At 45.9% G+C, this 27,889-nt stretch overlaps 1 protein-coding gene across 1 annotated transcript in view; it reads right to left on the bottom strand.

Annotated features, from left to right (window-relative positions):
• The window catches only part of LOC116940051 (A disintegrin and metalloproteinase with thrombospondin motifs 7-like), an 89,355-nt gene that overhangs the window by 32,319 nt on the left and 29,147 nt on the right, over nt 1–27,889 (bottom strand). The window contains exons 7-16 of the mRNA XM_032949325.2: nt 26,267–26,416; nt 25,431–25,577; nt 22,479–22,629; nt 20,653–20,745; nt 18,816–18,961; nt 17,757–17,926; nt 15,295–15,428; nt 12,532–12,652; nt 8,345–8,589; nt 7,929–8,088 (exon numbers count right to left, since the gene is read on the bottom strand). Coding sequence (XP_032805216.2) covers nt 7,929–8,088; nt 8,345–8,589; nt 12,532–12,652; nt 15,295–15,428; nt 17,757–17,926; nt 18,816–18,961; nt 20,653–20,745; nt 22,479–22,629; nt 25,431–25,577; nt 26,267–26,416 — 1,517 coding nt within the window. The remainder of the gene's footprint in view (nt 1–7,928; nt 8,089–8,344; nt 8,590–12,531; nt 12,653–15,294; nt 15,429–17,756; nt 17,927–18,815; nt 18,962–20,652; nt 20,746–22,478; nt 22,630–25,430; nt 25,578–26,266; nt 26,417–27,889) is intronic.

Below are 27,889 nucleotides of genomic sequence, written 5' to 3'. Positions count from 1 at the left end.
CATGTAACATTTCAAAATACGCCTCAATTCTATATTAATCATATTAAAAAAAGCTATTAAATTATTACAAATGCATTTTCCCCACGTTTTTGCTAGCATTGTGAATGGCTACGTATTTTGCTAAAGCTTGTGAAGGCACAGTGTTTACGCACCCGTGCAATTATTGACCGCCCATTAAGAGAGCTTACTGCTTAGGTCACTTGATAGAAGTGGAACAATGGCATCGAATGACAACGCAAGGGAGCACGGCTCCTTTAAATGAATAGCCTGCTCTTGTTTACAACGCCTCTTCGCCATCCCCCCCATCCAGAGTAAAAATTGCGATGATTGAAAATCTCACTTAAAAAAAAACCTTTCTTCTCGGGTTAAACTAAAGCTTTGATTGCCTCTGACAGTTACCTAATTATGATAACACATTGCGTTTATTTTTGACCCACAACTCTAGCTGGTGGCGTCACGGCGATACATTCACTCAGCACATTTCTCCATAAATACTTTACGACGTAAATATTTGATTTAGTATACATTATTTATTTGATTGACTTTCTTTTGGTGGTGAAGTGGCATTGCAGTGGCTGGTGCACTGCACCATGAACCCAGTGACCTGAATTTTGATTTAAAGCCACGACTAACACCACTGAAAATTATATCTATACCAGCGCGGTAATGAACAGGTCAAACAATTCCTATGACCTATAACAGCATGCAGAGGCCTTCATCCTGCAGTAGATCTATACGGGCGGTGGTTGTGGTGCGTGCCTGCAATCCAGGACTGTGGAGGCGAAGGTTTGTGGAACACACAAATGTTGGGAAACCCCATTCCTGTGGACGTTGAGGTACCACACCCTGGCTTTTTGAGAAGGAGTACAACAAAGTGCGGAACTGATATCATATCCCATCTGTATGGGTAGAGTGTTGCTCCCTAGCACTCGTGGATTTTCTCCAGGCGCTCTAGTTTCCTCCTGCGTGTATAAACACTCATTAATTTGCTGAAAATTCCTTAATCAACATGCGACTGTGTGTGCGTGTGTGTGCGTTACGATTTGTGTTGCGTTGTGAGATTCAGTTTGCCTACTATATAAACACGTTTGTTATTGTTATATTCACAAAGGGCTACACGTAATTATGATAACTATCATAACTGTTATTTGAGTGGAGAGTGTATTTTTCTACGAATTTGATGCATTTCCATTTCAACAAATGTCTTTTACAAATTACCGAATTGAAATCCCGCATGAAAATACAATTATTTTTATAGGGAGGAAAAAAACACACATTACAGTGAACCTTTTAAAAATACCACTTAAAGAAACAACCAACATTCCTTTCCAGAAAGCAGGACACATTTGTATTTTGATTACGGGATAAGCACAAGCCAGGCTTTTTGCTCACGTGAAAAAAATTCTGAAACCAGTCATTGAAACTTCGAAGCCAATACTTGAAGGTCAACGACAATTACCGGCCAAAAACACCCAATCTCCTTCAATAACACAACCTGCGCTCGCTAAAACTTCGAGCTGAGGCCGAATGCAATCGGCGCGTTGGTTAAAATGCAGTCCTCTGATGTTTGCGGCATACTAAGCATCGGAATAACGATCAAAGCAAACTGCCAGAAGCCCCCACTGCTCGTGGGAGTTCAGCGCGGAGGAGACCACCGGCAATAAGAGGGCAGCCTTTCCGGAGGAGAACCGCAATCTTCCCAGCAGCCACTGTTCATCAGCCTACATTGTCGGCGGCGTTACAAAGCCCGGCGGATAATTTGACATCGATAAATAAGCATTGCTCTTGTTATTATGTTCATTTGTTTGTTTCAGCTCCTGGCCACTGACCCCCCTCTTCGTGTGTTTCCTTGTGGGGGTAGTTTGTGTGTGGAATGGTTGGCGGAAGAGCAAGAATGAGAGCACTGGCTGTGGCCTTCACGGTATTGACAATCGGTCAGCCTTAGCCACAAGCCATTTGTCCCAGACATACTGAGCTCCGACACACTTTCTTTTTACTTCTTAACAACATTCCTGTGGATAAATTGGAGTGGTGGTGCAGCGATCAGCGCATAGCGACATGAAACTGGCGACCTGAGAATATGGATAAATGGGATGGGAGCAGTTGCGCAGTGATGAGGACACTGCATTATTAACTAGGCAACCTGAGTTAAATTCATGGCCATGGCTAACATCAGTCGCGGGTGATATCTGATGGGCCCATTCTTTACCAGCCCTCACTGACAAGCATGGTGAAGTATGGTCAAGCATGCCCATGATCGACAAGAAGTAGGAAGGCTTTTATCCAGCAGGTGAATAACCAAAGGGCAGGGAATTCATATTTGTGTTAGTTATTCAACAGATATGACAACTGTGGTGGTAATACATGAAATCTCTGCGTGATGTTGCGAAGAAATTGAGTTCTGAATTAACACATAACACGTCTCACTTGGCATGGGGTGGCCAGCAGTGGATTGAGAAAAGGCTGCACACACACACACACATCCACATTCCCTTTAGTTAGCACCGTGGGCAGGAGGTTTGGGAGATTTCTGCCCATGCTGGAATTTATTGTGTATGATGGAAAATGCTGAAAATGGGATGTCTAGTTTTGATAAACCACTGAAAGAGTAAAAATCTTGACTTAAAGCTTTCGTGACTGCAGGAATTCATATTCTTGGGGTCTTTCGGTAAAGTCACGTAGATAGGTTCAAAGAAAATAACAAAAAAGAACCAAAAGCTACGATGTTTCGATCGCAACACAATCTTCTTAAGGTAAACTGTTTATAAAGGTTTGAAATGGGCATAGCCCAAATGTCAGCAGCCAATTTTAATGTAATACCGAAAGACTCAAAGAACACTGAAAGAGTGTGAATACAATTGGCGGTCACACGCAGAAATAAATGTTGAAGATTAAGTTGAACAGGTTGATGGTGGGCTCGGCCTGGTCACCATGACATTGTAACAAAGATAATATTACTTTCGAAAGTAACATTTAAAAACAAGGATTAATTTTAAACGACTTGTAAAATGCAGTGAAGGTTCATTATTATTTTTTGCTACTAACGAAAACCGAAATTACGAAACAATGTTGCATTATATTATTTCACAAGGAAATAATATAAAAAACAAATGTAAAGAATTCCATTTTCCCTGCCAAGAATATAAGAACATTCCGTTATAAAAGCAAAAAAGGACACGAATAAAATATAACTGCTATGAGCCAGGATGCCAAGTTAAATACTTAAATAAATGCAATGTTACGATGAACATTTCAATAACGTTGTTTGCAAATTGTAATGATAGGCGAGAAAACTTTCCACCATTTCAGTCGCAAACACGTTATACATCGCCTGTCTGCTTGCTGTCTGGTTTGGTGTCGGGCGGGATGACAAATTGTTGCTTTTTTTGTGGCCGATGAGACCAAGAACCATGGAAAAAAAAACATTCAGAGCGGAATTCTCCCGCAAGCCACCGGGGCAAAAAACAACAAAGAAAAAAAGAGAGAGAAAAAAAAACCCTTCTAGCTCAATACCATGCCCCTATCTTTTTGGAATTCTCTATCCCTGTACTCGCTAAGCATATATCAATAACCCCCGAACACTCTTGACAGGCAAGGTAATGTGAGCTAGAAGATGGCTAAAGAGTGATGGTGGTCTCCCCTCTAAGCGATGGGACATGGCCTTACCTCAAGTGGCAGTAGGGAGGGTGATCCACGGATACCCACAGGGGGGTGGGGGAAAGCGTGGGCGGTGTGCAAAGTGTAGAGTATAATGAGCAGGTGAATAGCGTACAGTATTTTAAGGGTTTTTTTCCTTTTGTTGTGTTTTGGGACGCCAGCCTCTCCGACCCCTAAATGGTGAGCCGCCACTGCACACTGCGAAGCCACCGCGCAGGGGGTTACGCGAATTAGAAACGTGAGAGGAAAGAGAGAAGAAGGCAGGGTGTGTGCTGCACCATGTATGAGACCACCCAAAGCCGTTAAAAATATATAGGGCGCCGCGGTGGCTAGGAGATGTTAACTACCTCGCCTGGTATGCAGGAGGTCGTGGGTTCGATCCCGACCCTGACGCCTGCTGCTGTATATTTGGAGTTTGCGTGTCTCTCTCTCTCATCATCATCACGGTGGCTAGGAGATGTTAACTACCTCGCCTGGTATGCAGGAGGGCGTGGGTTCGATCCCGACCCTGACGCCTGCTGCTGTATATTTGGAGTTTGCGTGTCTCTCTCTCCCGCCGTGGTCGCGTGGATTTTTCTCCGGGTTCTCCGGTTTTTCCCTCCACATTTAGAATCAACATCACGCCTTTAGAGTGTTTGGCCGCTATAAATTTCCACATGATACGCCACTTCGTTGAGCTATCATTTGTGGCCAGGTCGCTTCTGAAAAAGAGCTGTATAGCTCAGTGGGCCTGACCTGGTAAAATAAATATGTGCTGGAAGAAGCCGATTATCAATTATGAATTTGAGTTTCATGGATCTCGGGCGACGGGTCTTAAAATTCCACATCAAAGTGGTGTTTACAGTTGATGGTGACAATGCAGTGAGGAAAGGCAGTTGGGGGTGACCTACTCGTGTACAATTAGAAAAGGACAATTTGCGACCCTTTATCGTCAATCTGATGCAAGATGAAGGCCTCCCCATGCCATGTTGGTCATCGACGTTGCTTGATCAAGCGTACACAGCCAACGGCCTGCTATTTACCCGTGGGCCACAACAGCATCGCCCGTTTGCAACCCCAGACGCGATATCGGTTTGCCAAGGAAAACACACGTGTTCAGTTGTTTTTGCGGAGTGATTGTGGGTCGCATTGTGTGATAACACACGGCCGTTTGTTCATCAGCTGCTGGATGTTAGGCCTCCCCGTGTCGTTTCAATCGTGGGGGTTGTTTTGAGACTACTTCACTACGCCGGTCGGTGCAAGCTGGTAAAGGGGAGGGGGGGGGCAGAACCTGTTCAGATATCGCCTGCCACTGTCGGGAATCAAACTCAGCCCGTCGGATTCGTAGCGCAAGTTGACCAACTCTTGCACCCCCACTTTTCTACCGCCCCCAATTATGTTTCTAGCTGTAGATAATTTGCATCTATAATTGAATGATATGAAGGTCAAATGCAGAAGAACTTGGGGCCCCCCGTTGGGAACCAATGATGAGGCCCTCAGCTACTTTAAAGCTACATAATAATCGGCTAATCTATATGTATGTATGTTTGCATGTATGTTATAGCGGATAATTCCTCCAAGACCACACCACCAGAGTCATGGTCATTCATGTCCGTCAAATATTGTGCACGTTATAAATAGCGTTATAATTTATTTAATGAAGTGCCCCTTGAAGGCCAATGATATGTATGGCATGCGAACAAGATCAACGTCGCAACAACAAACTTGAACCTTTCACCAAATATTCTAGCTGATTCATCTTGTTGTTCCCCAGCTCTATTTGTATACAGGCAGTGATGGGTGTTGCAGTGCCAACCGTGCTCATCGGTGTGTACTGCAAACACACGAGGGCATGTACACGTGTGTGTGTGTGTGCCATTGGTGGGCGGCAGTGATGGGTGTTGCAGAGTGGTCCGTGCGCAGCGCAAGGATTCCGTTTCGAACACGGTTCAGTGCGTGGCCACTTGCAACGAGAGCGGCAGTTGTTATCGGAAAATGGTCTGCGCCTCCCCTAGATTGACTTAGCCTAAAGTAAGGACGAGGGAGTGGTTTGCCAGCATCAGCAACAGAGACACAAACGTAACCAGACAATCACGGTGATTGCGCAATGCTGCCTTCTCCCCTCCCCCCCCCCACCACGGCCCCCCTCATGCGACATACTGGTCTTAACACGCACTCGCTAACTGCATTTGTCCAAACACTTCTGTGCAACATTATCCAACGAAATTCGAATCCACAGGTTTTTTTTTACGAAAAAATAAGAGACACCTGTGAAGATGTCGCAGCAATAAACAAAATGACACACTATTCTCGAAGATTAAAGATAACACATTGGTCAGATTTATGGATTTAAAAAACCCTAATCGCATCTGCAACTCACAGATGGGCGCTATTAGCTTCATAAATTTGTGACAGGTCTTTTCTTAGAACTAAAACAATGAAAGGGGCAAAATATATCCCAGCTGTTGCCATGACCACCAATGTTTGAAGGTAATTCAATCCCTGCTGCTACCCAGTCATTTTCCAAGGGATTAACAATGCTCAGCAGTTGCTGAAGAGTGGCTGTTAACATGATGGGGACGTAATTCACAAGATAGGGTAGAACACAGTTTGCTGGCGTCTTAGCCCACCTTCAAATTTTAACGGAAGATTTCGTGCATTTAAAAAGGTTACATTATTAAAGCATGTTCTCTAACTCTGAATAACCAAGACTGTTTTGTTAAAAATTATGAAAGTAAACGGGCTCCGCCCCCTTGGTTATGGTTAGATAAAGACATCAATCAACAACAAATTTGCAGTACCTTCTTCACATAATATTACATCCGTGTTGGCCTCCCTGCACTGGCTTCCAGTTTAACATCCTATTGTTAACTTACAAAGCAGTGCATCATCTTGTCCCAGCCTACATCATTGACATGCTGCACCCATGTGTCCCCTCAAGGTCCCTAAGATCTGCATTCCCAGGTCGAGGTTTCAGTCTATGGGTGACCGAAAATTTCCCCGTGTAGCCCCCAGGCTATGGAACGCTCTTCTACGAGATATCAGAGGGATCTCTGAGTCTGTGGACATTTTTGAAAATGCGTCTTAAAACATATTTATACGCTTCGTAAATGATTCTTAAGATATATTTATGATAGATTTATTTTCATGCTGAGTGTCTGCTGCTGCTGTGTCCTGTACAGCACTTTGAGACCCTCAATGTAAAGCGCTATTTAAATGCAAATATTATTATTAATAACCGCGCAAAAAGGACAAAATCCTCCCACGCATCATGTTTTAGCTCAACAACAGCGTTTGGTAAGTTATTTGGATGATTTGGTCGCGATCTTCTGAAACAGATGCTGTTGTGGTGCAAATGGTTAGCACACGCTGGACTTGCAATACCAAACTTCCCACTTTAATTAGACATCCTGGTACTTGAAGTAGAAATAGGTTCACCACCATAGTCGGCCGATTGGGAGGTCATGTGTGGTGGGCTAAAGTGTGGCTCCTCGTAACCTCTCCCAAAATATGGAAGAGTATGCCAAACTACCTTGCCGAAGAGATCTCTATAACTGCCGATGGAAAATCAGCTTCTGCCAGCAGTGGCGTTATGGGATGCTAACTACCTCGCCTAGTATACAGGAGATCGTGGGTTCGATCCTGACCCTGACGCCTATATGTCTGGAGTTTGCATGTTCTCTATCCCCGTGGTCACGTGGATTTTTCTTCGGTTCCTCCGGTTTTTCCCTCCACATTTAGAATCAGCATGCATTTAGAGTAGCGGTCCCCAACCTTTTTTGGCACCAGGGACAGGTTTCGTGGAAGTCAATTTTTTCATGGACCGGGGGGGGGGGGGGGTCATCATTGGATCTTTCCCCTTTTTCAAAGATGCTCTCCATTTTGGCTAGGGTTAGCTTGTGGGCTTACCAAAACTGTGACTGAGACAAGCGCGCAGTGCGGGAAAGAGGCGCGGACAGAAGTGGTAAATAATAAAATAATGGTGGCGGGCCACGTGCGGACTCAGCGCTCTCACCTCCACCTGCTGTGCGGCCCGGGTCCTAACAGGCCACGGACCGGTACCGGTCCACGGCCCGGGGGTTGGGGACCCCTGATTTGACTGCTCTAAATTTCCACATGATAAGTCACTTTGTTGAGCTATCATTTGTGGCCAGGTCGCATCTGAAAAAAAAAGAGTGGGTCTCACCTGGTAAAATAAAGTAAATAGTTAAAATAGTTTACAGTGCGTAAACAAAAAAATGTGCACGGCTGCAACCCTTTCCCCGATTTCATTGCATTGCGTCGCACATTACCTGATCCACAGGTGCTTGAGCATTCGGTCCAGGAGCCATAGAGCCAGGAGAAGCTTGGGCGCGAATTTGAGGCTCCCGCAGCACCTCCGCCGCGCACCGCCCACGGGCTGTTTACCGTGTACTGGAATCGAACGCCGGGGTTCCTCGCCTGGTACAGGAGCTGGTGCGATTTGCGCGTTTGGCCAGCCAGACGAGCCAGTGGGAGGGAGGGGGGGGGGGGCGGGGATTTTCACGGATTGCAAACGATCGGGACGAAACACATCGACAAAGAAAAAAGGATGGTCGAGAGATCTTTTGTTCCCAAATAGGTGACACCGGTTGGGAGATAATATCAGGTTATATTAAGGAGAAGTGGCCATGTTTTATGGTACGCCAGAGAGACAAATTGCACAGTGGTGCCGCTTGCTTCCACCCACCTGTATCCAGATGCGCTCTTGCGTCGGTCCCGGCGCGCTCAGCCTCTCGTGGTTCTGATGCCGCTGGTAAGTGAAGGTGGTTCCGGCCAGCGGGTAGACGCCACTCCACTGGATGACCCAGCCGGCGTTGAGCAGCGGCCGCCCGCCCTCGGCGGTTCGCAGTGCCAGGAAGTTGCCGGCCTCGGCTAGCTCCTCCACCAGCACGTCGTACGCGCCCACGGGAATGAGGCCCACGTCCACGTACCCTGCAGCAGCGACGGGGTAGAGCAGAGCCGTGTCCGTCATTGTGACCACACACGTATGTGTGTTGAACTTCTTTTGCACCGTATGTAGCCAACCGTGCTAATCGGAGGTGCGGGGGAATGACAACAAACTAAACACGAAAAGCAGACGGCTGTCGAAGCGCATCCGAAAGCGTGCGATGCGGTCCCCGTCTATGTTCAATGGCTTGTCAGAAGCCGCTGTGAGGACGACCGGAGTTCGCGTGATGGTTTATGTTCCTTGACGAGATCAGCAAGGTACTGTGGTTCATTTGTGACAAGCACTTTGCAACGGTCAGCGGCCCAGACACTATATCCACAACCAGCGCACCACATCCAGTATGCCTCTCGCTTTGGCTATGGCTCCTGGTCATGTGCCCAAACCAGTTGAACACGTAGTAGGCTTTCGCGACCAATATTACTCATAATAAAGTTTTTTTCGGTTTAGATCACGTAAAGCTGGTTGTAGTCACCTGTGGAACGCCGTACTCGAATTGCAAATGCTGTGGGTTTACCCTCTGAAGTAGCAACTAATTGACACGTTTTGTTCACGTGACAAACCTTACTAATTGGCTGTCGGGTGTTGGCGGGTTTAACGACACATTTATATTTACACCATTTTACCAACAACCCAGAAAATATGTTTTGCACACAGCACACCACATCCAGTATACTATCTCGCTATGGCTGTGGCTACTCGGCACGTATGTACTGTATGCATGTTGATCTTCTTTCGCACAGTACGTAGCCAACCGTGCTAATCGGAATGCGGCCACCTACTCCAGCCTATTAGCAACCTGTAAAATGTAAGTGAGAATACAAGTGCTTTTTCATGGGTAAGAAGTGAGGGGCATGGGTAAGAAGTGGGGGGCAGGTGGGTGAAGGACAATGCAGATATCCCCATGGATATTATCCGTGGCAAGGAATCAAACTCAGATTGGGAGTATAATGCGCTAACTACCGTGCCACCGCTCCGTCCCACAAAAAATGGGTTTAGCTTTAACTGTATGAGAGCCAATTGAGCTAAAGTAGCTCAGTTTTGAAGGTGGTGGTTGTTAAATTGATTAGAACAAACATTTGCAGGGTGATTTTTCAAAGTTCCGATTTGACTTGTAAAATCACACCAGCTGACGGTCTTTAACATCCATGATACCAAGGCTCGCTTTGGTGTTTCCCCGCAGAATTACCAAGCGGCTATGATGACAGATGAACTGTCGACCCGAAGAACACCTGCCCATCGGCAAGCATGCTCAGTAAAGGCTTTCCATCCCATTAGCTTGGGGAACATGTGGTACCGGTGTTTAGCATTTCAGACAATTTATGCTTGACCTTCGTAAATGCAGATATCCCACTGCTAAAAAGGAAGAAAAAAACCTACATCTGAACCCCCAAATGATAAGGGACGACACATTTACCATATTTCATTTCCATTTTAACTGCATTTTAAAGCAACGGCCATCTGATGGAAGGGACATAAATGTTTGTTAATTAGGACACTGGCTCGCGTCTTTTTCAGCCACATTTTCTTTCGCAGGAGATAAAAATGTATTTGTTCACCACGGCTAGTTGTGGATTCAGAAGCTTCTCTTTCACGTTTTATTTCTACCCCATTTGGATTGAAGATTCAAGAAGTGTCAATATCAGGGCAGTGAGCTCAGTGAAGCATTTTTATTTTTTTACTCTTGTGTTACGTGATATCAAGCTAGCGTCTGCGACCAAAAAACATGAACTATTTACCCAGTTAAATTTTGATTTAAAGCTTTCGTGACTGCAGTAATTCATATTCTTAGCTCTTTCGGTAAAGTCACGTTGAAGGGAAACAATAAAATAATAAATGATATAAAACAATAACAATTCTCACGACGTTTCGACCTTAACACAAACGGTCATCATCAGGTGTGAAAAAACCAACGGCAAGAAACATTTGAAAGAAGTGTCGGTTCGCATTTATTTATTTATAGCGGCGTCCACATTTATTTATTTTTTTAACCTTTCGCACCACGGGCAGCGATTTGGCAGTTTGTTTAGAAGGACGAGTCCATCTATGTTCTGAAAAGAGGAGGGGGTAGACAAAACATTATGTATGCTGTCTGAAAGCCACCGTAAGCGTGAACAATCAATTAAGACCTGAAATGGTTTATCAAATCCTTCCAATGATTGCTAAGCCAGAATCCATCTTCTCGGTTGAAATTGTCTCTGTGCTTGTATATATATTCATATATATTTTATTATTTTATTGTTTCCCTTCAACGTGACTTTACCGAAAGAGCTAAGAATATGTACCCAGTTGATAGATAACTTGTTTACGTGAATAAAGCGGGAAATATGTGCATGCAATAGGGCGACATCAACTGTGTCATTTGACGAGCTCTTCCTCTACTTTAATGGTATAGGAAACAGGAAGGGCCTTGTACATCATGATTGTACATTGCATATCCTGATAGCTGAGACCCAGAGCAAATTATTCTGAATCTTGTCAGATTTCAGAAGCCGAGTCTTGGGTAGTAGGCTGCCTGGGGATAACCAGTTTGTTGTAGGCTTGGGGCTCCAAATTTGCCAGGTGGTGTCAATAAACCAAATTAATTATTAAATCTATCTGTGCAGCACTTGGTTATTCCTTCATACGTGTGGGCTTTCTGGCGGTGCTCTGCTTTTCTCCCCCATTCCGAAAGACTCATTAACGAGCCTCCTGAAAGATATTTTCAAACTCAGTGAGGCCTTCCGGCATAGACAAAGGGTATTATTGTGATTGTCGTGATTATATTTAAGGCATCCCATGGACTTGCACCTGCATATCTTACTAAGTTCATCACATGATGCGAACCATCTTGAGCACTCAGCTGACCCTTATTTCCTAGCAGGTTCTGCTGACTGCATATGATCATCTTCTATTACGGCTTTGGTTAGGAATTGATACGTCTGATCTTAACCTGTGTCTCAAATCATGGCTCTTTCATTAAAAAAGTATCAATCTGAGCACAGATTATGAGAAGCGTGCGCATGTGGTGAGTGGTTGCAACGCAACACGTGAGAAATTTTGCACGACCGGCAGCTGATGGTGTTTTGGAAAATGTGCGAAGGATATGTGGCATTGTAGTGCTGCCGTGAGTGGCTTTTCAAGAAGAGGTGCGGTATAATGGTGACTCGCTACTTTTATCGTCATTTTTTTGCTCACGCTTTAAATTAACAGAGTCCACTGCTGTAAAGTAAAAACGCATTCCGGCGAAACCACAGCAGTGTTCACCATTTATTCGGGGCCTTGAATAGGCTCATTCGTTCGGCAAGGTCTCCTCCCACGATCCTTCTGGCTTCAAGACTGATCGTTTATTCCAAGGGCTCCACTTGCCTCCACTCATTCACCGGTGGCTCATGGTTGCTTACAATGATTTAGTGCTGCACCACTAATAAAGAGAACTTCAGCCCACTTTCACGGCCAATTTATATTTTCTGATGCCTGGCATTGATCTTAACTGTCTATTGATTCATGGCTGTGTTGAGGTCAATTTTCTGTAAGTGTTTGTGCCCTCTGCTTTCTGATGAAATGTAAAAAGGACTTTAAAAAAAAACACATTTATTTTCATTGTGACTTGATACTGTATTGAATAGTGTACATTGTATATATATTAAATATTTTACGATTTGAAGTTAAGGTTTTAAACCTTTTGACATCTAGCCGAGAGCTTTCCGGGGTGCAGAGTCAATTTCAGAGATGTTTCCGGGAAATTAATACAAGGCAAGCATTGTTTATCGAACTCCCCAGCAAGATTTGAACCAATAGATGAACGAAAACAAATCACATTAAAAAAATGTATAATCAAAATCGTTAACTGCCAAAACAGAAAAAATGCTGACGTCGTTTGCAGGTGACCAATTAACCGTGAGATATATGAAAGCCCCATAAATAACGGATAAAGAGTTGGAGCTTACCAAATCCCTCCTGCAGATCAAAGTTTCGCGAGATGGTTCTGCAGGTGGAGTTATCGCCTTTGCAGACGCCACAGCGGTCTTCTGTGGCCAGGGAGCTGATCACAAAGTCACAGCCCAGCTTCTACAGCCAGGAAAAAAAAAACTCATTTGATTTCTCACCCCTTGACGTCTTATTTGTAGAGTAATACGGGCAGACAATTATGTATTTTGCATTGAATTGGCCGGCACTCAAAGCGAAAGATTTAACCAACACATTTGTGGCAAGATGATAGGTGAATTGATGTTATTTTGCTACCAATTGACCAATAATTTTCCCCTACATTTTCATTGCGCGTCACCTTATAAAACACAAGCGCCACCTTTTCAGATCACAATTACATCGTGTGATGACACCATGTAAAAACCGATGGCCTGTTATTACAACAATAATAAAAGCTGTAATTTAAAGCTCTCAATCAATCCACCGCTGGGGTTGTTGAGCTATACTTCACCAAAGCTAAACGGTGGTGGTTGTTGAAAGGGTGGCCCAAGACCTGTTGAGATATCACTTGCCACTGATGTAAGCCATGCCTGGGAATTAATCTCCGACGGCTGTATGGTGTAGTGCATAAACCAAAACACAATCACTCCATGCGTTAACAGCATTAGGTATCGTTTATCCTTCGTTACAAAAACGGGCTTGTGTGACAGACAAAATTAAAATGTGCAGAAAATAATCAGCATATTATACTGAGTAGAGCAGATTCATGTCCGCGGCTCACGTGAGTGTTAAGTGCAAGGGCAAAAACGGATTTGCCGAGCAGATCTCAATCCCTGCGACACTTCATCACAGGTTGCTCGTGAATCTTATGAGGAGGAGGCATATGCATGCGTGCGTCATTGTTTTAAATGCATCATGAGGGTGAATTTTAACACGGTTCAAATTTCTGTTCAAGGGTTGATTCATCCCATAGTACCTTCAAGATTGATTTAAAAAAAAAAAACAGATTACCACCCTGTGGAAAGTCAACCGTGGTTGTCCTGGGGAGAGACGAATGATCCTTGTCACCATGGTGCTCATTTGTGCACGGAGACCCTTTACAGTTTTCACTGTGGGCAGCCGCTGGATATTGTGTGAATTAATAATTCCCGAGATTCTGTCTTCCAGTGCTGCAAAATGAACTGGTGCGATTTGTCAACGACAGACATGGTATACACATCTTGATTTAATATTATTGTGCCAATCAAAATAATAGTAATGATTATAATACACATGATAAAAGGAAACGTCCTTTACGAATGATGATACGAAGACTGACTATGAGTCGGCGCTGCACTTAGAACGAGTATTTGCAGAACACAAAATACCATAGCAGATGACCTCATGGTCCTGACTATAATCTCAGAACCTTCTTGATACAGTCTACGGATGTTCTTGTGTTGCATTGAATGACACGCACGCGATTGCAGTTTAACTGATCAAATTGGGCCAAATGAACGGTTGTTCCTTAAACGCCGGGAATATTGACGATCACTGAGCATACACATAAAGTCAACACGGCCCAAAAGCCTGCAATTACCCGTCAGTGGCAAAAGCAATTGGACAGGCAAAGAGAGCATAGCTCATTTGCAACCGCCAGATAGTGTATAGATAGTGTATCTATGTTTACCCAGGAAAAAACACGCATTATGCTGTTGCGGAGTAGTGTGGGTCCTGTTGTGATAATACACAGCCGCTTGTTCATCTACTGCTGGATGTAGGTCTCCCCAGGCCATCTCGGTCTTAGAGGTTGTTTTGACCGTAATTCACCATGCTGGTCAGTGCGGGTCAGTAAAGGTGGGGAGGAGGTCCAGGACCGGTTTAAATGTCACTGTGCCAATGATGTTAGCCGTGGCAGGAAATCAAACTCAGATAGCCAGGTTCATGGCGCAGCGTGCTAAGCAGGACTGGCACTAGACGGCTGCTGGGATGTGTCCTGCATCACCAAAGTGTCCCTTTGGGCAACCCAAGTTCAATCTACCTTGTAGTAAATCTCTGCTACGGTAGCCCACACACAACAGCTACCATAACATGAGTTGCAGCTGGGCTTGGCACTAACCACGATGGTGCGGCTGCCCTCCAGTGCGGGCAACAAGTGACGAAAATCTGTCTCTCTGCGTAAAAAAAATACTCCATTCTAGTCCATCAGCCAATGGGTCTTCTGGACCCAAAAATGCATTAATGGGTGTCAAAACCGTTTCAGGAGGAGCGTGCTTAAATACATATTTTTTCTTAAATAGTTTTGCATGTGGAAGGAAACTAGGGGGGGGCATACTGCCTGGATGTGACACCCTGCACAGTTAGAGGAGTGCTCTCGCAGACAACAGCCGCAATACGGCAGTGTATGTGTCACGAGACTGGCTCTGCTCATCATAAATTTGACAACCAATCCGTGGTGTGCATACTTTAAACAAATGCTGCCGGACAACATTAGTCTGGAAGACCAATTGAGCAGCCAGGCTAATAAAATATATTTATTGTGCGATGAGACCAACGGAGGTGTTTACATTTTGTTCCCCCACCCCCCCCCCCCTTTTCCACCGGACTACGACATTATCAGCGTCCACTTCGGTGGCACAGAGCAGCACCATGACGTCCTACTTCGGAGAGGACATTCGCCACGCGTCTAAAAACGCCAAGCGACGAGGAATCGACATTGAGAACGTGAAAGTAAAAACGCATTGCTTTGTATGTCTTAGCAGCGGCGAGAGAGTGAGGACAGACCGTTGCGGACGTGGCGATACCTTACAGATACCGTTTATGCAGATGCTCAGGCCTTCCGAGGGCAGGCCGCACGGCGTGCCGTCGGCAGCCGAGTCCCTCAGCCGCTCTGAAAAGCGGCCATCCGTGGGGCGGCAGTGCAGCTCACAGGGGTTATCTGCTCGCCATGGAGACGGTCGGCAGGGAACACGGAGATCAAGGGGCCTCCACGTTTCGCACAGCGAAGGGGGGATATTTCAACCCCCCCCCCCGACCTGAAACCAACGGGCTCCACCGCCTCTTTGCATTTGTTGTTTGCCAAGGTCAACTGGTGCCTAACCACCGGTGATAGATGGGTGTACGACGGCTACGACTGCTGTGCAGGTCGGGGCACCGTCCCACTCACGCGCTCGCCGAGGAGTCCTGTTCCGTGACTGTATGAGTGTGTGGCAGCAATGTGTTCGGGAGATGCATGCCAAATGTCGGGGTAAAGAGAGAGTTTGTGTCGTTTTGCTGTTCCTCCTCTGTTGAAGGAGCGCAGCTGACAGCGGTTTACTATGTGGTCCAAAGTTTGGGTTGCATGGCCATAGTCGCATTGTGGCTGAGGCGAGATGTTAACTACCTTGCCTAGTTTTCAGGAGGTCGTGGGTTCGATCCCGACCCTGACGCCTGTATATTTTGAGTTTGCATCTTCTCTTCCCGTGGTCGCATGGATTTTTCTCTGAGTCCTCGGGTGTTTCTCTCCACATTTAGAAACATGCATTTCGAGTATTTGGTTGTTATAAATGTCCACATGATAAGCTACTTCTGTTGAGCTACCATTTGTGGCCAAGTCACGTCTGAAAAAGAGTTATATCGCTCAGTGGGTCTTACCTGGTAAGATAAGATTTTTAAATAAACGTGTTTAGTTAACATTAGGATAAGGATTTTCGTTTATCATGCACTTAGATGCCCCAAAATCTAAAAGCGTCTCACGTAACATTTCATCTCAATTATTCCAATGCCCAGTAATTGTATGCTTTACTTATTTTGCCTAGGGGAAAACTGTCTATTTTTCCTCGTGGCACTTCCACAATTTTGGTATAATCGCAAGGTGGAATTTTACATGGGTATAGTATGCCAACTAATTGGCAATGCGATTCAGATTATGTTCACCTTTCTAAAATAAAGGAGAAATTCTCAGAAAATACAGCGGTGCAGAACGTACTGAGAAGATCTGACATTTTTCATCCACGCTGAGATAGGGATCGTACATTCAGTTTCATGTACCTGTCAAACCATTGACATAATTCATAAATAAGCCATATTCCCTCAAACTATAATTATCTTCGAAATGATACCCCGTATATACTGGTCGAATGATTTTGAACTTTTGAATGCGAGATTTCGTCATTTGCGAAACTGACTTTGCAATTATAGAATGCTTAATGACTGTGCACACGTTACTACGTTACAGCTCGCCGAACTGATTCCTTGTTCAATCATAAAGACTTTTGAAGGAAGCCTGAGCTGAAAAGGAGGGTCCCATAATGGCTTTAAATCAAGGACGGCCGTAGTTTTATCCATCACTGGCTGACGAGAAGCTGGTGGGCGCATCCTATCGCTGCCAAAGCCTCGCCAATAATCATTTCTCAACGCAATTCAACGTGACTCCGTGCCAACGATTGGAAGGAAAAATGCATGAATGTCGCATTTCGCGGCTCTTTCCGCTGTTAGCCACGAAACTTTATGCATTAGAAAAATTAAACTTGGTAAATGTACAATTTAAATAAGCGGATTATTTGAAGTGTGACCGTAAGAATTGGCTGAATCAAGGAGGGAAAACTCAAGAAGGATATAAATTGGAAATGTGCCGACTGTTTTTTTAAAATCTTTTATCTTACTCCACATTTTGGACAAGTGGTGAAGCGGTCGCGTGTGTAGCTCGCGCTCGGAAGACTGAGTTCAAATCTCGGGGAAGTGGGAAACTCATCCCTTCGTCATCTCTCTAGAGCCAGTAAAATAATGACCACTTTATGGGGAAGTCAACAGCAGTTGTTATATGGAATAAATGCTCCCCCCCCTCCTCCACCATGGGAATGTGGAATTTCCAGCGCTGGGTTAAAGTTGTGAACAAAAGATGAGCATTGCGTGAAATCACGTATTCTTTACTCAAACTCTACATCGTTCAGTCAAAGCAAATCTCACCTGAAAAATTACATTTTTTAAAATGCACGTGAAACAGACTGCGTGAGACCAGATGGAACCAAAGTGTGAAACGTGAATGACGAATCTCGGCTTGGCGAACTTTTTTGTCAGAAAAAAAAAACCTGCCACGTGCAGTTCATTGGCAGAGATGTATGTACGTATGTTGAACTTCTTTCGCGCCATACGTAGACAATCGTGCTAACCGGAGGTGCGGCGGTGGGGGGGGGGAAGGACAACGAACTAAACACGAAGAGTAGTACCAGATTTAAAAAAATGCACAGCTCCAAGTTGTCGGGAGACCGTCACGCCATGAACATACCGGGGTACGGCACGGACAGCCAGGTGTACATCTGCCGCCTGTAGGGAACCTTGTCGAACTCGCTGCACTGGAGTTGGCGGAAGGAGGTGCCGTTGAGGGGGCAGGCCTCGGTGTTGCAGACGCGGTACCGGCGCCAGTCGCCCGTGCAGTATTCTCCTCCGAACCGCGGGCTGTGTGGCACACGGCACCCCACACGTGGCATTCACGAGCCCCTGCCACTGACACCCATGCCGTCAACCGTAGCCGCTGCGGTGGGAACGCGCCGCTGTGGGTTATTTTTTATTTACTTTTTTTTTGTCATCACGGTTGCTGAGCACAGGGCCAAAGAATCAAAATGCCTGTTGCCAGCAACAAGCAGCCAGACGGAGAAAAATGACCCCCGTGACGCATTGACAAAGTTTCATGCCTGAATGTAGTTTTGTCTATTTAGGTCGCCCGTGGCATTTCATGTATTCATCACTTTCATGGAAGTAATTAACTTCAAAAATCACTACAGCGTGTTTATCCACATTCTGACAGTAAATAACATCGTGTGTTTTTTTTTGTCCAAAGGCACAATTCTGTAACTGAGAGACAAACGGCAGCAGGCTTCAGTGGAAATTACGCCAATATCGACGATCAGTGTGGCCCCTTCAATTGACACAAATGCACGTTCAAGAGAGGGACATAAACAAGTTCAAGTTTCAAGATCAATTCGTGTAACTGGTGGAGAACTCAAGAGACCAGGACAGGAGTCTCATTGCAAGAGTGACCTTGACCGCCAAAATGACAAAAAACTAAATTACAGCAATGTGGTAAAGCGATCGGGACAAAAACAAAAATTGAGAAACGAAGTCGGCTCCATTGGTGAGGGCATGAGGAGCGTTCGGAGTCCACAATCAGCGAGGCGCCCAACAAACCTCGCCGTGTGTGGCATGCACTCACTCTGTCGTCTCGCTTCGCGACCTCTGTGTGGTGGTCACTGACTGCCGCCGGAAGCTGATGGAACCGGGGGAGTTGGGGGAGGTGGGTGGACGGGGGGATGTGAGCGGGGGGGGGGGAGTGAGGAGCAAATCTCACGTGGGGTTGTTGCACTGCCGCTCCATGCTCTGGGCGCCCGCGCCGCACGTTCGCGAGCACACCGACCAGGAGCTCCAGGGACCCCACGTGCCGTGCACGTGCATGGGCCACGTTCCCGCCACCACGCACTCTCCTCCCATGCACCACTGGCCTCGCACAAAGGCAAAGATCCCCCGTATCGCGTTTGACACTGTTGGGGGCAAGTGGCTGTTCGCGTGTAGCGACTATTACGGCTGGCACCGGTCATACGAAGGGGGTGGGTGGCCAGCACCACGACGGGCTGGCTTTGACTCCCCAATGATGTTTACTAACCGCACCAGGTACTCATTTTAAGTCTGAGACGACCTAGGGGAGGCCCAGAACCGGTTTAGATATTTTCACCGATGCTGGCTGTGAGCGGGAATAGAGCTCGGATAACCGGGTTTGTAGCGCAGTCCGCTCACCACTGCACCACCGCTCCTCACAAGCACACATCCACACACACACATGGACCAACACACCCACGCAACCACACACATATGGATGCACATTGGGAGTTGGAGTGGTGGTGAGGGTGGAAATCAGCAGGTGATAGGTCTTAAGACATAAACTGTTCTGTAACATCTCCCTGGCTTTCAACGGGAGTTGATTCAGGAACAATTGAGTGTTTTGGATGAGCCCTGCGAATAATCTAGGGAACTTGCGGCGGAAATGTTCGCGTTAAAGGTTGCACTATGAACACGAGATGCACGCAGGCGGATTATGCGAAATGGATATCTACCGATAATTTTTTTCATGACAAATGTACAATGTAAGTAACTTTACGATTTGATTGCTTTTGCACTGCGCGCATCGATTAAATTGGAGGAACAATTGCTCAAATGCTAGCTTAGTACAGTGTACGATTTTCAGTTAGGAGGCAGCAATGATAAAGTAACCAAGGGATCCGTGCTCCCCTAAGAATAGCAATCCCCCCTTCCCATTCAGAGACAGCTTCTCCTTGTGGCAGAAGAGGCCCTAAAATACGAATTACAGAGGTCATCGTGACTAACGTCATGCATGCCACCGTGCCTTGACATCAACTTCCTTCCCTCTGTCAAAACAATTTGACAGAAGCAGCAATTACACGGCCGACACCAACTTGACCTCCAAAGTCCTCTATTTAGAGTCTCGTCCTAATCACGCAGCGTTTCACTGAGGGTGCGAATACAGAGGCCCCTGCATATTATGAGCGTTAATCTTACTGTCCTCTTGTTCAGCCTCAGGTTGTGCCTTCGCACTGTAGCCCCTCGTTAATCCACTGCTTGATGAAGGCCTCCCCACTGAATGTCGATCATAACTATTTACTTTAAACCATTTTTTTTTTAATTTCAACAGGTAAAGCCCACTGAACTATATCACTCTTTTTCAGAAGTGACCTGGCCACAAATTAAAAGCTCAATGATGTGGCTTATCATCGTGTGGAAATTTATAGCAGCCAAATTCCCCTCCACGTTTAGAAACACGTGTTTCTAAACGTGGAGGGAAAAACCAGAGGACCCGGATAAAAATCCGCACGACCACGGTGATAACATGGAAACCCCAAATTTTCAACAGGCGTCAGGGTCGGGATCGAACCCACCACCTCCTGTATACCAAGCGAGGTAGTTAACATCTCACCACCGTGGCGCCCTATGGGGCTTGCTTGACCGTACTTCACCGAGCCAGTCAGTATGCGTTGGTGAATGTGTTGGCCTGGGACCAGTTCAGGTTTCTCTCGCCACCGATGTTGGCGGCGACGGTCATTTGATTATGGGGACCTGCGGAGCGTATCTCTGGGTGCCGTGCAGGGCAGCTTGCAGCCTAGCGGCTGGCACACCTTGTTGTCGCCGCACCACGTGCCGTCCACCGGGGCGTCGTACTTGGTGTAGCAAGCGGTTCCCACTTCGCACCACAGCGCACGGCAGACATCCTGTCGGCAGGGGCAGGGGGAAGAGAGGGAGGAGATGGCGTGGGGGAAAAAGCCAAAGGGGTGTGTGGAAGGCCCTGGAGAGGTGAACTGGAAAAGGGAAAAACAAACAACGAAACTTTGGGGGCTGGGAAAATAAAATAAATGGGAAACCAAAGAGCAATTAAACCCACAGGCGTTCATTTATGGTTTGTTTGCAAAGGCTTGTTAGCGCAAATGGCAACAATTCAGGATCTCTTGAGTGAATATATAGGGCCATATAAATTTGGGCCATATAAATTTGGGACAAAGCCCCCGAAGCTCTTGTGATTGAGTGTAAACAACAGTTACATACCCATCAACCACACACTGCCCTAGGTGTATTTTCACACGGAGATATAACGCCCAGCAATCCTATATCGCTGTAGCACACGTGAGATAAAAGGGCCATTTCTCATTGTCACATTGATAGGGGAACAAGAAGTGACCAGCTCAGTCACACAGTCCATTCACGCCATCAAACCCGGTTATTGGATTATTATCGCCTAACGCCTTACAGCCAAAAAATAGTAATCTCATTGGTCAAGGATATAGAATAATGAGCCTACGAGTAAGCCTGGTGGGTTGATTAGAAAATGATTCGAGTTCAAGAACAATAAATACAATTTCACATATTACAATGAGAGGAAGGACTTAATCTCACAAATCGTCTTTAAATATGTATTATGCACACGCTGTACTGCGTGTGAAAATCAGACTGTTTAAATGTCAGCACTTTCGATATATCAGGTTTGGCAGCGTGCTGGTGACACATGTCAGGAATTGGAAATACAGCTGAGAAAACAGCAAGGGCCATATACAGTAGGGTAGATGGTCAAATGGTATGCAGGCCTGTCCTTAGGGGGTAGGACACTATGACAACTACCCAGAGCATAAGTCAGTGGAGGGGTGCCGCCAAAAATGTATTGGCATTGAGAACATTTGTTTTTATAGTGCAGTGTGAGAACCACTGTGCCGCTGCTATTCGGTAGTTTATATGAATAGCATAGGGCAATCACCCTTTCAAAGGGTGCTCTTTCTCAATCTAGGGCACCAGTTGCATTAACACTGGGCCTTAGAGTAAGAAGCATTAAGAGGGTTACATGTTATTTGAAAACGGTCACAAGGTGGGAGGTCAAAGGTTAGGAAGACGTGAGGTGGAAACACGTGTTCTGGAGGTTAAGTTGGCGCTACTCTGGAATTCATTTCAGATAGGTCCGTCCGTATCTTTTTACGAGGAAGATATTTCCATACCTTGCACACCACGTCCGATGTCCCTCTCCACTAGTGGCGCTGGCTACGAATCATATGCTTACTGCAGCCGGCACCTCAAATCAGCGTGGTTGGCTACGTACGGTGCAAAAGAAGTTCAACATACATACATAATGGCCGTCTGGAATGCTCTTCCTTCCTATATTAGGACGCCACTGGAGATAAGCACTTTTAAGTCTAGATTGAAAACTCTTTTCTTTATAACTGCTTTTTGTGTTTAGTTTGTTGTCCTTCCTCCCCGCACCTCCGATTAGCATAGTTGGCTACATACAGTGCGAAATAAGTTCAAGATACATACATGTATACATAAAAGAAACCCGAGAAATATTAGGTAACAAATTTAAGCCCTGGCTGGCGCCGCTCATGGTGCGTTGCGGCGTGCGGCGCGACGCACCATGAGCGGGAGGCCCCCCGCCGATTAACGAGCCGCTGCGCCGGAAACTCACCCCCATCCTGGGGCAGTGGGCCGACGTGGTGCCGTACTGTAGGCGGCACTGGTGGCTGGCATCGTAGAGCACTCCGGGCGGCACCATGGGCATCCCCGTGGGGACGAAGTGGTGGCTCTGCCAGTCGTTCAGGCAGTGGCCCCATCCCCGGCTGGTGTCGGACAGAGGCGTGAAACAGCGAGAGATTTAGTTCCATAGTTCCATTTATTTGGACTAGCCCTGTGAGCCATTCGGCTCTTGAATCGGGTGCAACCGCAACAAACAAAAAGCTAAAACATGAACAAGAGAACATCTTAAAGTCCAGGAAAAAACATCAAAATATTCCTGAAATAGCACCATACACCAACGCTGTGTGCAAAAATCCCAGTGGGATGCAAGTCAAACAACAACAACAACCACAAGACAACTAAGATTAAGGCCATCAGTCTAACTCCGTACTACAATAAACAAAAACATGGCCAAACCAAAAAACGTCTTCGAAATCACCAAAATAAATCCATAAATGCAATGTAACAGTGATCATAGGGACTGTGACCGATTTTTTTTTACAATAAACTACATAAATAACATGTAACACCAAACCCTAAAGCCATAGCTGCCTGCATGAGTCACTCCACAACAACAGGAACATCAGTCGGAGTATCACATTTATCAATGCACCTTTAAGATCAGCACACTAAATCAAAATACAGATAATACTCTGCAGCGGTCATCTGGAGCGAAACATTTTATTTTATTTTAGGCCACTGAATAGCAGTGGCAGCTAGGGGTGTACAACTCCTCTAGAGCAGTTTTGAGTGAAGATCTCATAGGTAGTGATTCAAGTTGCAGTTTATTTGGAATAGCATTCCAGACCCTGGGGGCATCAATAGCAAAGGCCCTTCCTCCAGTTTTTGTACGGCAATAGGGAATGTGAAGCTGGTAAATGAGCGAAGACCTGAGGTCAAATTTGTTCTTTGAAACAGAGAGGAGATCCAGCAGGTAGTCTGCGGATTTTTTTGCAAGTACATCGTGAATAAATAAGATCTGGTGCACAAGCCGTCGAACATTAAGAGATGTTAAGTTTGACCAAATGTAGAGATCACAGTTGGTGAGTCCTATATGGGCAGTTCAATGCAAATCTTAAGGCCGAGTGATATATGGAATCAAGCTTCTTCAGTACAGTACTTGATGTGTGTGGTGCACTAAGCACTGACTGTTGTGCATCTACATATGCACCAATCCACTGCTGGACGAGGGCTTCCACATCACCGTACTTTACCACGCTGGTCAATGCAGGATGGTTAAGGCAGGGAGCATTGATGTCCAGGACAACAATGAATTTTGCTGATCTGCCTTTCTGCTGACCACCACGTAGACTCGCAGCCCAATGGGAACCTGTTTTGTGCATGAAGAATGGCCATTGTCCAATGCGTCACCGAAACATATATTTTTTATTTTAAGGTGGTAAGGTGTTGTTGGCGGCGAGTGTGTTGGTGTTTTTTTGTTAATTGCCAGCAGCATGGCCGAATCAACTGTTTTGTAGATGATGGTCACCCCATCCCAGACGCTATCCAGGCTCAACCCTGCTTGTCTTCCAAAATCTGACAAAAATCGGGTGGATTCTGGGTGATGTGGTCAAAGGCAGTTCACGTTATATTATTCTTCACACTCGCTGTGGCGGTCTGGCATTCGCCCGATAAGCAGATGTGAGGGCGTTGACGGGTTAATTAGGCCCCAGAGCAATACTCTGCTAATGTATCAATGCTAATATTAGCACTAATGTGCTATTATAATGGTCATTATTTTGGGACCGGGATAGACAGAGAGGGGCAATGGAGTGAAGTCCTTCGGGACGCTGCATAACATTTCCGTGCCACCTGTTTTTTCTCCGAGCATGTTGGCCCTGTCAGTATCTACAAACACAGCACCGGTGCATTGGGTTTACTTGGAACGATTCAAGTCGTTTTATTTTTTGTCCGAGGACAATTACCTTCGTGGCATAACAGCCAGCTGTCTAAATTGTCGTTGCAGCGTTGTCTATTGTCATCGGTGTTGCACGTGGCCTTTAAAATCGGCCGAAGCTGCTTCACACAACCTGTACCTCTTTTTCTTCCACTGGAAATGACTGTTCACGTTCACGAAATTGTGTTAAAGTCTCTTTTGAAGTTTGATACGGCGGGTCGTACACGAGACGTTATGGCATCTGTTTTAAATGAAAATATGAAAACCGTACCCCCCCCCCCCCCACCCCGTTTCAGGTTTAATAAACTGCTGGATTTCACTGCTCAGACCGTACGAACGTACAGGAAATGCTTTAGATATCTCCTTGTCTTCAAAATGTATAGTTTACTGATGATCCAGCACGCACATTGATTCACTCCGGTGAATTTCTCAGCAGTTGGTCAGTCACATCCTTCTGACTCTTTTATCGCTACTACCACGGTTACTGTTTCTGTGAACTTTTCGCATTTCCAGTGCCCATGTTGGGCACTCGGTCTTCCAGAAACTCACTGTTTCATCTCACCCACACAGTGTTCAACCACCGCACCACAGCTCCCACCACTTCTCTTTCTGCTTCTTTCCACTCGCTGCTCGACTCTCTGTGCTTCCCTCCCATCGTCTCTTTCCCCCGAATTCTCAGCACCTTGCTCAATTCATGAATGGTATTAACTCATTATCGATTGGAACTTCCACGGCGCCGTTTGTTGCTGTTCGCTCGGCATTTTTCGTCCTTTTGGGCTTGCGCTTAGCAACCTGCGATTTGACACGGTTGGCTACGTACGGTGCGAAAGAAGTTCAACAGACATACACAAGTACATATATATATACACCCAGATCTCCCTTTGGAAAAGCGACGTGACATCTCAACGGCCCAGCGACCGAGGATTAAACAACAGGCAAATCCTTCGAACGATCGGAGCAGACAGAAGTGGGCCCTGCGTGCGGCATGGGGGATGAGGATGGGCTCACTCGAGGAAGCGCGTGATGTACTGCCGGCTGCAGCTCGACCAGCCCAGGGAGGCCGAGTCGTAGACGATGTGCGGTGCCATGACGAGCGGGTGGCCCAACGCCCCGGGCTCGCAATCGTTGCCCTGCCCGTCGTGGCGCATGCCCAGGCTGCACGCCGACACGACCGCGGTCGCGAGTCACCCACAACCAATATTAGCAGTGGCAGCAGAATCGGAGCTGCAACAACCGCCGGAAACGGTGCCGCTGCCGTTGCCGCTGCCGCCACCTGCGACTGCAACCGCCAGCAAGTGTCACCGGGACCGGAATCAGCACCGCCCGCAACTGTCAGAATCGGTACGGCATCAAACACGGCCACCGGCATCAAAGTTGCCACGACCGCCGTCAGAATCTGTGATATCATTATCATCATCATTATCACAATCACCACCAATACCAACAAAATCACTTCAAATGTATGTATGTTGACCTTTCATGCCGTACATAGCCAACCGTGCTAATCGGGGGTACTGGGGGGGGGGGGGGACATCAAATTAAACACACAAAAGCAGTTCTAAAGAAATTAGTTTGCAATCTAACATATCTGTTGGAGGAACACAACTGTAAACAAACCAGAGTATGTATACTTGGCGCAGTTCCTTAAGGCAACGTTGAATACAAATTATGATGTACAGAAAACAGGAGGGGGTTAGAGTGCTTTAGAAAAAACCAAAGTAAAGACGATGAGTGGCGGGTGGCGAGCGGAGGACGGAGGGTGGTAGCTTGAGCCGGGTAAGCGCATGCGGTGGTGCCAGGTCGAGGCGCGGTGGAACCGATTGGGTGATCGCGGCGTTTCTCACTTGTGCCCCAGCTCGTGCGCCACCGTGTAGACGAGGGGCAGGCCCATGTCCTGGTTCACGTTGCAGCTGCGCTGCGGGACGCACATCCCCGAGAGGTGCGACAGACCCAGGGTCCCGCACGGTTCACCCCGCCCCGCGCACAGCTCCCTCCTTGGGCGAAAGATCGGCACCGCCTCTGTCACCATCGTTATTATCGTCGTCATCATCGTCGTTCTTCTTAGCATCATCATCGTCATCGTCATCATCATCACTGTCATAATCCTCTTTGTCATCATCGGCGGCATCGGACAGCAGCATTTTATTGTTTGCATCATCTTCATAAGTGTCATGATCATCAGCATAATTATCACCGTCATCATTGAATCATCATCATCATCATCAATCAGACACATCATTATCATAGTTGCATCATCATATTTCTCATCATCATTTTCATCAGCATCATTATCACTGACGTCTTCATAATTATTACAAACATTATCATAACTGTTAGCACTGTCATCATCAGTGTCATCATCATGATACATGTTTTCCTTCTAGTTAATTGCAATTGTGCAATCAGTGTTATGTCATGATACAATAACTATCTGTTCAAAACTCTCACAGCTAGCTGTGTACAACCACGAGTCAAAGTATGACCCAGAAAGATGATGTCAAAGACCTAATTATGAGTCACTAACAAAATCTTGCACTGTGGCTATACCTTTATATGCCCTGAATAGTGTTCATTGCATGCCTGTCAACTCAGAAAGTGTAAATCTCAGAACTAGAATAATAAAAATCAAGTGCTGGAAAGCAGTTTGTGACTGGACTAAGACACATCAAATGGCTACACTTCAGAACCCAGGTTAATCACCAATGGCTAAAAACTAGATTCATAGCCACGATTTTACTGATCTTGGCTCACTTCTTTGAGATGATATACAAAATGATAGCTTACAGAGCAACCCGTACACCACCATTATCATCTTTAAAATGGTATTATTATGCATTTGTACGGCATTTTTCGTGTATTTGCTTTGAAGTGCTTTACATGCCGCAGGGAAACTTACTTCAAAGAAAAGTAGGTTCGTCTTATAATCTACCATTATGCGTTGTTTCTTTTTCATTTCATATACAAAAAATGTCCTAATTTCAAATATGGTGGTGGCCGGGGTGGGCCAGGGAACGGAACTGTGCTGTGAATCCAACAATGTGAGTTCAATTCCCAGCCACGAATATCACTCGCTACATTAGTAGCATAATAAATATCACTCGCTACATTAGTAGCTACATGAGTAGCGAGTGATATTCGAATTGCCCCTGAGCCTCCTTGGTGTGGCATCGTAAACATTCGCACTGGGGAGGCAAAGGCCGGCCAGGCACGGTACTTGCTAAGGCTAAACGATTAATCGATTTCAAATCGAAATCGCAATTTTGGAACAATGCGATTAGCAAATTGCAAAGGCTGCGATTTTTTGCGATTTGAAAAGTCCTGTTACTTTCTTATTGGAATTTTTGTGTTATTATTAATAACTTTATTTATTTAACTTAACAATTGTTCTATCTTTGATTGTTTTATTTCAATCAAAACATTTCAATAAATAAATGATGGAAGCAATTCATACCTGTAAGTTCTCATCC

The sequence above is a fragment of the Petromyzon marinus genome, chromosome 1, assembly GCF_048934315.1.
Source record: "Petromyzon marinus isolate PM22_M1 ecotype Great Lakes invasive population chromosome 1, UKy_Petmar_22M1.pri1.0, whole genome shotgun sequence".
Lineage (NCBI taxonomy): Eukaryota > Metazoa > Chordata > Hyperoartia > Petromyzontiformes > Petromyzontidae > Petromyzon > Petromyzon marinus.
This window is presented reverse-complemented; position numbering and strand designations above follow the sequence as displayed.